At 44.9% G+C, this 10,968-nt stretch overlaps 1 protein-coding gene across 1 annotated transcript in view; it reads right to left on the bottom strand.

Annotated features, from left to right (window-relative positions):
- Nucleotides 1-2,280: 2,280 nt before the first annotated feature.
- CPS1 (carbamoyl-phosphate synthase 1) overlaps nt 2,281-10,968 on the bottom strand; it is a 108,041-nt gene continuing 99,353 nt past the window's right edge. The window contains exons 37-40 of the mRNA XM_054207993.1: nt 6,292-6,351; nt 5,205-5,317; nt 4,545-4,674; nt 2,281-3,275 (exon numbers count right to left, since the gene is read on the bottom strand). Of these exons, the coding sequence (XP_054063968.1) occupies nt 3,177-3,275; nt 4,545-4,674; nt 5,205-5,317; nt 6,292-6,351 (402 nt within the window). The 3' untranslated portion in view covers nt 2,281-3,176. The remainder of the gene's footprint in view (nt 3,276-4,544; nt 4,675-5,204; nt 5,318-6,291; nt 6,352-10,968) is intronic.

Below are 10,968 nucleotides of genomic sequence, written 5' to 3'. Positions count from 1 at the left end.
CATCTTCATTACACAAAAGGAAAAAAAGCGTATCGAGAAACAAATTCAGCCAGCATTCAGTGTTTGTACAAGGTAAGCTGGGCGATGATTTCTTGGCTCCTTCTGACCATGACAAGACTTAGAGTTTCACCTTGCATCAGTACGAGCAAAAAGAACTTTTTTTCTTCAACAGGGAAGGGGAGGAGACACCAAAAGGAGACAGAGGAAAAGACAGCTCAGGGGACAGTATCTATTATTTATATATATACACACACACATATAGATGGGTCTGACAAAGTGTGGAAGGACATTAGTGTCACCTGCTTCACAGGAGTGGGGAAGGGACCAGTGCTTAGCACTAGCAGCAAAACATTAACACGACTTCATAATTACAGAGTACTCAGCATATATTCAGCCCTGGTGTGTTTTTCTACTAAATTCCACTCTAATTCTACAAGAGTCTGTGGACACAAAAGAAGCTGTGGTTTAAGTACCTGCGGCTGCTGCAGTGAGGAACGCCAGGAACGTACAGATACCCATATACCCACTCTGTGAGCTAACTGGCAGGCGCACTGGTTAAGCTGAATTAAAAGCAGTAAAAGTCTTCCTGTTCTCCAAAACTGGTAGTCCCTTCTTTAAAGTTCCCATCTCTTTGATGTTTCTTAGCCCACTGCTCTGTCACCTGGCTCTTCAATTACATTTCCCACATCCCTCCTGGGGGCTCAGGCCTTCTCCTTTCTCTTGTGCAGCCGAAAAGAAAGAGCACTCGCTTTGTGTCCTGCTGCTCTTTTCCCACCACCTCCTCACCTCTGAGGCACACAGCAGCTCCACATTAAATGATGCACTCGCTGTCAAACGTAAGAATGATGGTTTCCTAAGTGTTCATCAGAGCTTTAAATAAAAATAAAGTAAAAAACTTAAAAAAAAGAATGGCAGAATCCAGGCCACGCACAATTTAAGGAGGAGTAGCTGTCACAATCCAGGGCATTTATTTCATTTTCAGCTCACAAGAGAAGTAAAAAAATAGAAGAGGAAGAACAAGAGAATGCAGATGTTTTAAGATGTCGCTTTGTTCACTACTAGAGGTAAAAGCAGGGTGGGAGGATGTGAGATGACACCAGTTGTTAATGGGATTTTTGCCACTGAAAAAAAAAAGGTGCAGGATGCATTTAGAGTGTTGCTTCATTAACCACCATTAGTCAGCCATTTCACAAATGAATGGGTGAACACTTGATGGCTTCAGGCTCTTCTGGAGTTTTGGCTGGGTGTTTTTTTGGTTTTTTGTTGTTGTTTTTCAATAATATTGCTATTGCTAAAAGTGCAAAACTCTTCCTATGCACAGCAGGCATAGTTGTATTAATCACAAAAGTCAGTACTGAAGAAATGCCCATGACAAGAGCCCTTGGGATGTCAACAAGATCAGAAATAAAAGTCCACACTTAGTTCAAAATTTGGTCTTGGCACTTTGAAACAATTGTTCAGAGAGTCCCATGGCACCCAAAGACATCACAGCCTCTGCCCACTCCTTTGCACTTTTCAGTAACAACTCTCATCAAATTTTATATCCTTCCTGAAATGTTTTAGCATTAATTTTAAAACCCCCAGGCTATCCATCTGCCCTTATTTTCTCTCTCCACTTGAAGCTCCTTTGCAGCAACTCGAGAGCAAATGCAAGCAGCAGCCTAGGCTTGCTCGTCTCAAGACAGCCCAGAGTGCACTACTTTCAGTGTTAAAAGCTTCAGAAAAAGCACTGCTGGGTGGTACCCAGCTGCACCACCACGTATCTAGCACTAGCTGGCAGGAGTATTTCTTGGCAGAGCCTGTGGCTATTGGGGGATACATAAGACGTGGGTAGCTACAAGCTGGCAGTGCCCTGGGTCCATCACCTCAGGCAGAGTGTGGCTGGAGGAAAATCCCCCAGTTTAGTTTATTCTCGCCAGTATCAGAGAAATTGTCCAACTTTGAATCTTCCTGAACCCAGGGTGTGGTGTGTACATGCTGCAACATGGGGGAAAAGAGACAAACACATGCTGTTTCTCAGCTGATAAACCGTTAGAGGCCGGCACTGTAGACCCCGCTAGATGCAGGGCCATTGGCCATAGAGCTGCTGACGTCTTTTGCCATGCAGACAGCAAGTGATAACATGCACCGTGTGGCACAGTGGACAGCATTTGCAGGTGTTGCAAGAGTTGAAAAAGCAGCAGAGAAAGCTGGAGCAAAAGTGAAGAGGTCACTTAATTGGGGGGGGGAGGGTAAAGCACTGCAACACTTCCACCTCATTTTGAAAGGGTTCAATTTTAATGCCCACAATCACGGCACAAACCATTGGATAGCAACACACAGGAGTCTTCAGGGAGTTCTCCACTTTTGAAGCCAGACACAAAGCTGAGAGACAGCCTTTGTGATACCCGGACAGCCGCCTGAATTCAGAATGTTGAACCAGAATTTAAAAAATAGTAATAGCCCGAAGGACTGACCAGAACTTGGAAGCAATTCCAGGACACACACATACAGACTTCCTCTCCCACCAACTCTACCGGCTGAAGATGATGATTCTTGGCTAGGGTTAAAAACCAAACAAAAAGTAGCTGCATCATGCCTGTCAGCTGTTGCAGGGAATCGTGGGGAATTCATGTTCATCTGTCTTTAAAGAGCTCCTGTCACACTCATCACCGTGGCAGGCATCCATGGTACCACTGGGTGGGTCAAGCAGGAGGATGTTTAATTGTTACATCAAGTCGTAAAATCCTCAACAATCAGCAATGGAAAGAGAAAGCTACATGTCTTTCTATGGGAGTTTGGGGCAGGATCTAGTAGTCCAGCATGAGAATAGCTGGGATTATGGACCCAAGGAAGGTGTTTCTAAGGAGGAACAGGTTGGGTTATGAAAAGAAGGAACAACCCCCAGGTAGGATCACTTGTATCTCATTCATTTCCTCTGCTATGGTGGTGTCTGGATCTACCCATCTAGTAAGTAACTAATATCTGATCCCATGTGGAAATGGAGAGGCGGGGGAAGAGGACAGCTTTCCAATGAGCCATCAAAAGTATCGGCTAGGAATTAGTTTGTGTGATTTGGAAAAACAATCAGTGCAGATGCTATAAAATACATGGAAAAATGGTTAGGTGGATGATCAGATATGCCCTCTCTTTTGTGATGCCAGAAGCAGTAAGACTGCAGGTTGGAGATAGTTCTTCTACGCAGTGTTTCCATTGTCAAATTGTCTGTAGTGGAAGAGACTCCTGGAGTCCAATTTCCCAGAGTATTTGATGGCTTCAGCAAAAAGCTTTGTCACCTGTCAATATAAAGCAGAGGAGGACTGAGCATTGCAAAGCCTTCTGCATAAGGCTGAGTAAGAGAGCAGGCTCCGCGCTTCGACACTGTCACCCCGAAACTACCCTTTGCAGGTCCAGTCCTTGAGTCCATCCAAATCAACACAAGTTTGAAGGTGACTGTGCATGGGTGTTGGCTCCAGCCCTCTCAGCCCTCTGGAGCCTACCTGTCCATCTGGAGAGACACAGAGGTGCCGGGCTTCTTTGGCAAGACAGCTCTGTCCCATAAGAGATGGGTTTTACCCAAGCCTTTAAGAGAACATGGTGTTGTTTTCCTCTCTCAAAATCAGAGATTAAAACTCTGCTATCAAAAGGGTTCAATGAAATGCATCAAGCGGGTGTGGTAATAAATTTCGGATGGGAACCCCTGTTCTGGTTGTCAGTGTGTGTTTTGCTAGTAGGCAAAGGATGTGTCTTCAATTTCCCATTCCTGCTAATCATGTTTGGCATTATCCTGTCTCTGAACCTGCAGCTTGGCATTCTCTCTGCTCTCCACTCACTCCAATCACAGCAGAAGATTCTGCACAGCTGGACCCCGGTTCAAGTCACCAGGTTCCATGTCAGCGCCCACCAAAATCAACAGGCATTTGGCTGCTGTGCTTAACAAGAGGGAGATGAGGCTCTTTTGTGACAGTTAAAGCCCCTTGCAAAGGAAGTCAAGGTACTGCTGGCAGCAGGAGTCCCACTTTGCATTACCAAATATCTCTTCCCCTGTCAGTATGGGAAAGTGCTTTGTCAGGAGCTACAGACACACAATGACTGGCAGTCGGGGACTACAACAGGACAGGCAGCAATTCCACTTGGATGGCACGTTGGAACTGGATTGCCCCAAGGATCATTCAAGAAAGCCCAGCTACTTCCTGCTGTGAGGTTTAAGGACCATACTGGAAAAACATCCCACTAAAAATCTCTTCCCATGCACAATTTAAACACGTTCCAGGCAATCCTGTGCAAGAAGTTTGCTCTGAAGTGAAAATAATACAGCAACAACTTCAGCTGCAGTACAGGACTCAAGATTTTCTTTTTTGTTGTTGTTTTACTCTGAGCAATGTTATTTTGTACAGTAGCAAAAAGAAAATACATTCAAACAATTGTGTTGCCGTGATTTTCAGGCACATAGTTATTTGTCAGAGATAATGAGGGTCCAAACAGACTGGAATCTAAGGTCACAAGTGCTTGAAAGCTCCGAAGGCTTTTATGACTAAGAGGAGAAAGAACAACATGGGAAGTACCTGGAAATTAGTGAGCAGAGCAATCCCGCTGTCAATAGCCATCCTCCGGATCACATAATTATCATGGACAAACTTGGTGCTGCTGTTAGGCAGGTTAATCACCAGATCTATTTTTCCATCCTTCACCAGCCTGAAGAGACAATGCCCAAGACAGTATCACAGTGTGTCTTGCTTAATGAAAATCTATGATGAATAGCACAGGCGTGCAGGTAAACAACACTGAAAAGTTTCATCTGAGGTTAGTCTTACATCCCAAGAAAGGATAGTTGAGGGGCTAAGGCACTAAGCTGCAACTCAGGAATTTGGGCTTCATTTCTGTTCTATTCAATGATGCAAAGCAATACTCAGCCTTCATACAGCTCCGCACTGTTAAAGGCATGACTGACTGTCATTAAAGGCTAAACACTCAGATCCCACGTATCCTTGCGTGAAAACGTAACATGGAGCAATACATCCAAGCCATATTAAATAGGTCTGTTCAATGAGATGTTCATTAATTAAGCTGAAACCTCCCTGCTGTGGCAACTCCAGACAGAATCAGGTAAAACAAAACTTTGATTGAATCCGAAGTCCCATTAAATGACTATCATTGATCTCAACAGGGCCAGCAACTTGCCCTGGCTGCCAACACAAATCTGACAGGGTAAGTACTGCTCTTACCTCCTGACCAGGGGGAGGCTCGGGCTATGGTTTTCCTGGGATGGCCATGCCACGGGAATTGCTGGGATACCGTTAGCATTGAGCCAGTCTGAGGTTGCTTCTGTGGCATAAAGCTGTTAAGGAACAAAACAAAATAAAACAAAAAAAAAGGTTACTTACTGGACGCTCCACAATACCAAAACTTTTAACTTCATTCACATGGGTCTGGCCCAACACACAGTGTGGTTGTCACAGCTGATTTTGGAGGGCACTTTTCACCAGGAGGGTATCTCTCCACACAGAGAAACACAGAGAGCAGCAAGACTTTCCCAGCTTTCTGTTATCTGTGATTTGCTACAGATGACAGTCAACGAATGGTAGTAACACATCCAGAAGCAGTTAAGTGGCTTAGGAAAACCTAAATCCCTCTGACTTTCATTAGTTCAATAATTCTTTTTTTTTTTTTTTTGGGGGGAGGGGGGGGGAGTTGCCTTTTTTTTTTTGCCTAGCGCTAAGTTTTGAAAGGCAGATGCCTTTCAAAATGCCACTGAGGAAAATAGTACTTAAATACTTCATACTAAAAAGCTCTCACCAGTCTTCTGTGCCTGCATTGTTAGTTACCTTTCCGTAGGGATACGGATGCACAATAATGCAGAAAAGCTACAGGAGGGATGTAAACACCACAAATTTCATGTGTCTGTGGCTCGTGAATATCACTGAAGATGAAGCAGTGTAAAGACCTTCTCCATAGAAACGGCTTCCCCTTCCTCCCCTCCTGTCGTACATGGCATCCTGCTGGCGTTTTTGCTACTTGGAGAACTCCGAGGAGTTTATAATGTGACATTCCAGCTGCACGCTGATAGTGGAGCCAGGGCTGTCCTTCCCCTCATGACAGTCCCATATGTTCAATTAAACAACCAGGAAAACTTTCAGTTGGGTGATACCTACTGACTTTACGGATCACTCAGCTAAAAATCCCTGATGTACTTTGAAAATGTCCTTTTTTCTCCACCTCCAAATAAACTCCAACGTTCCCCATTCCTGTAGCAGGCCAAGTATGTTTCAGATTTTGAAAACTCTCTAGCTTTAAATAACTGAAAACACCTACCTTAAAACCTTCCTCATGCAGCAGTTCTGCTATGCTCAGGAATCTGGGGCGGAAGGACTTCTGAAAAAGGAAATTTATTAGATACAGCATCAAAGCTAGGATTTAGAAATGGTGATTTTATTGGGCAACATGAAGCCTCTCCAGACTGTGCTGAGGCAAATAAACCTTCCTGTGCCAAGAGCGTGTGTGTGCGTGCAGAAATGCCTGGATGTGCCTGCACAGTGCCATTCCAAGAAAACTGTTTGGCTCCTGAAGCCTAAGTCCCTCCCAGCTAAGACATGTTTTGTTACAACACCAGGGTAAGTGTTCTTATACTAAGTCTGACTGCAGCTACAGAAGAGTTACTACTGCGTATTAAATATCTGGGCAATTGCCTTCTCAAATACACCAACTAGAGTCTCCTCTGCTCTTAATTAAATTTTTTTTTTTTTTTTTTTTTTTTTTTTTCAATCATTGCTCAAACATTTGGCCTTCTCTTCTGGCAGATAACACATACGGACAGGCTTTGGGCTGCCTTTGGATGCTCTGTTTGCAAATTCACATGAACAAGAGCCCGCGTATGTGTTCATTTCTAACTCGCACGGGCATATGGAAGTGGAAAGCACAAAACCACTCAGGAGACTGGGACACCCTATTCCCTGAATGCCCAGGTACTTAGGGCACCTTTGAAAGACTCTCTCATAATGTATACCCAGATCCAACATGATTTAAAAGAAGATAATATGACCTCCCGTAGACATCTGCACTTGAACAAGCCACTTTAGAGTAACAGCTGAGTAAAAATTTGATACCAGCATAATTTTGTTTGGGATGTTGAAAGTACAGCAATGCAAAGACCAGATGCAACACATGCCCTTCTCACCACCGAGGCAGGCCAAACCTTGCTTCTAACCTTAGCCTGCTCTGGCCATTTGCAAGTAAGATTATTGCAGGCTCCCTTGTTGCTGCTGAAGCTACTGATAGCTTAACCTTTATGAGTGAGCGCGCAATATTCTGAAGGGTGAACAACTTCCTCTGAGGAAAAGGAGTCAACACGATTTTTCCCCAGCACTCAGAAAGAACCTCATTCTGAAAGCCATCTCGTTCTGTATGCTAACTGGAAAATATAAATATACAATGTGACAGCGTTGGCAGCTTCCCAGTCTGAGAGAACGGTTCTGCCTTCTGGTCAGGGGGACTGGCTTTCACAACAGTATTATAAACTTCTATCAAACATGTACTGAACACTTGTGACACATAAAACAGCCTCTCCATGAAAAGAAATTACAGCTGTCAGCTTGCATCGGAGCAGCCTCAGATTTACAAGCTGACTGAAAGAACCTGTGTAAGAAACCATTAGTTACTAAAGGTGAAAAGTACAAGCAGATTTATTTAGTGGAAGATATTTATTGTAGGAGAATTGTACTTTTTTTCCTTTATTGGAAAAGTTCTGTTTCCTATAACCTCTCTCTCATGTTTGCTAGCATGCCTTACTATTTGTAAGGGGCTACGTCCTCAGTTAATTCAGTACAGCTAGACTAGCTCTTACTAAAACCAGCTCAAAACGAAGCCCCATCATCTCCTGTGATAATCTTGAGTTTTGTACCCAAATCCACTGTGGAGCATGCAAAAAATCTGGTATCTAAGGAACCAAGGCAGAAGGTTACCTTGAAAAACAGACTTGGAGTGCTCGGATTTAAAAATAAAATACTCCATCAATGCTTTCCGCATCTCGTGGTCACCAGCACAGATGTAAGACAGATGCACTCCATCCCAGAGATATCACTGAATAGCCCAATCAGGAAAGAAAATAAAACGAGCTTTTCAACTCCTCTTGCTTAAAATATAAATTATTTAGTGGCAGGCTCAGGGTTTCAGCATCATAGATTTCCCCAAATTGTGACAAGAAAAGAGGTCAGATTATCAGCTTGCATAAACTGGCAGAGACTCATTTGTCTAACACGGGAGCTGTACTCCGTTTACCCTGGGAGCATCAGGCCTTCAAAACCCTGGGGACCCTCGACCTGTGCAATGTCGGCGTGCTCACAGCTGAAGGACGACCCAGGGAGCCTGCAGTCCCGGCTGGCTGCCAGCCTACCTCATGCGGTCCCGCAGGTGGCAAGGAGTGCTCGTCTCTTTGACCTTGAGGAGGATTACTTTGCTCGCAACATTTCTGGGTGGCCCCAGTAGGTTTGCCACTGGAACAGCGACCTCTAAGTACACCAAGGTGGAAGCCCCTCAGCAGCGCTGGGTTCATTACCTGGGCATACTGGAACCTGTTTGGACGGCAGATTGCAGCACAGCCATTTGACTCCTGATTTGCAAACTAATCCAGAGCGAAACGTTTGCAAGGAAACTAAGATCTCCCTCTCTACTATTGTTAACTACATCTATTTGACTTCCACCTTCAAGAAGGAAGCCTCCTCTCACCCCAACATAATTATTAGCAATGGCATAAAGATGCAGTGTACCAAATAAACTAAATATGTTGCGCCTAGATACTTTAGAGGGAAGCAGAACTCACAACCATTTGGCTTCTTATTTCTCTCTCTGCAAGAGCCAAAAGTCCAGTCTAAAAATCAGAGTGAGCCGCTAGTCACGCAGCAACGAAGCCTTTGAAAGCGGGGTATGTTTTGAGTTCACCATCCACTGCAGACAAAACACAGCACCTTCCTGAGAGACAACCACGTGGGCTGGTGTACCTGTGCGAGAGCCAGCCCCGAGTGCACCAGAACAGCTCGCAGAAACCATCCTGAAGGTTAAAAGCCAGGGGCCTCCGCCCAGGGAGGGACCTCCACCTCGTCACCCCCTCACAGCAACGACATTTAAACATTATGGGGAGAGCGGCAACCTGGTTATCTGTCCTTCTGAGCCTGTATCTCCCCGCTGAGGACACACTGACAGCGTTGCCAGTTTGAGGCAGATGACCTCATGCGTGCGATTAACAGGAGACCGATGCTGCCGGTGGTGACAGCCCGCTCCCGCCCCGGCCCGCAGCGAGGGCTCCCCCCTCCTCGGCCCGCGGCGCCCGGGGAGGCCGCTCCAGGCCCAGGCGCCAGCCCCAGGGCGGCCCCGCACCGCCCGGTCTCACCAGGCCCCACCTCCCTCTGCTCCCAAACAGACCCCTGGAGAGCAGGTGGGCGACAAACTCCAGCGTGGTGAGGGAGCAGCACGTGGTTCTCAGCGTTAACTTTACACTCCTTGTTTTGGAGCCTCATTATATAAGAAATATGCTAAGATGAAGAGAGACCTTCAAGCGATTGATCCATTGTTCTCAAGTCTCTTCTGCAAGAAGATGAACTGTAAACCACTCATTAAAATGGACGGAATCTTGTTACTTAAAAGTTTGGAGGGGGGTTGAGGGGGTGAACTTTTGGGGTTGTTTTGTCTTTTTTTTTTTTTCCTTTTTTTTCATAAGACCTTTTTACAAAGAACATTTGGCTCAGTTTAACAGATACTGACACAGAAGCTACATAAACGCTTTCTACAGCTAAAATTACTCTTTGCTGCCAGTTCCCTTTTAGTTGCTACCGGGAAAATAGACTTAAATTTTAAACTCTGGGCTCCCTCCTCTTTTCTTCTCCTGACTTTTCTTTTCCCCTTTTTAAAATGCTGTTTTAAAACGTGCAATGATTAGATACACAGTAGACATACAGTACCACCTGCCCAAAGTTCCATACTGAACTTTTGAACTTTATCTAGGTAGCAAGCAAGGACTTTTCTGCGAATTTGAGCTAACTAAGGGCAACAGCTTTAACCCATAGATGTGTGTATATATGTGTATATTTAAGGACTAAGCAGTAATCTGTGGTAGCAGAAGTCATGTTCCTTTCTGGCCACTTTTCACACACTTCCTTCACATCCTCTGCTGGCACAGACCGCCCAACACATCTTTCACACCCTAGCTGTTCGACAGGAAAATTCATTTATTCTATTTTTTTTTGTTGTTTTATGGGCTTTATGCAATCATGTAGGGCATACGTTTATTACAAGCACAACAGGAAAATGGCACGAGGCAATCAGTTGTCTTTATGGGGCTCAAGAATGTTCTAGTTGCAGTTGAAATGTCTGATTTTTTTTTTGAGGAACATACACACATCTCAAAGTTTACAAGTGTATCTGACTTCAGCAGCTCCTGCAGTTGGTAACTGTCCTGAGATAAAGAAACAACTCTTTTTGTTTTTCTGCCTAGCTACCTTTTCGTCCTGAAACGCACATCCTCCCTACAGATACAGAACTGCGAATGGTTCCTAAGGCAAACCCATTAGGAGCTCCCTCACGTAAAGGCTGTTTGCAGAAACCATTGCACTGGAGGACATTCCCATAATGACACCATTTAAACTTTCTGTCACATATAGCAACTTCGAGGGATGCTGACAGCAAGAGATGAAACCCTAAAGTCCCAGCTCTGGTCTGGAATCACTGGACCTGCAGAACATGTGCCTGAGAGGCAGTCCCCAATAGGAGAGCGCTCTGGCAAGATACAGAAACCGGAAACATTACTAGCATTGGTTCTTCCTTTCTGAGCTACTTCCTCCTAGCTGATAGGAGCTGCATGGTAGGCAACAATACTGGCTGTGCACCATCATCAAACAGGGAAAGGAGTAATGGCAGCCATGCCTCTAGGCAGCCATGCCAGCAGGCTGCAGGGTGAAGACTGTTGTCCTTTAATCCCTCACCCCATTGCACTCAAGTATA

The sequence above is a fragment of the Rissa tridactyla genome, chromosome 7 (assembly GCF_028500815.1).
Source record: "Rissa tridactyla isolate bRisTri1 chromosome 7, bRisTri1.patW.cur.20221130, whole genome shotgun sequence".
Lineage (NCBI taxonomy): Eukaryota > Metazoa > Chordata > Aves > Charadriiformes > Laridae > Rissa > Rissa tridactyla.
This window is presented reverse-complemented; position numbering and strand designations above follow the sequence as displayed.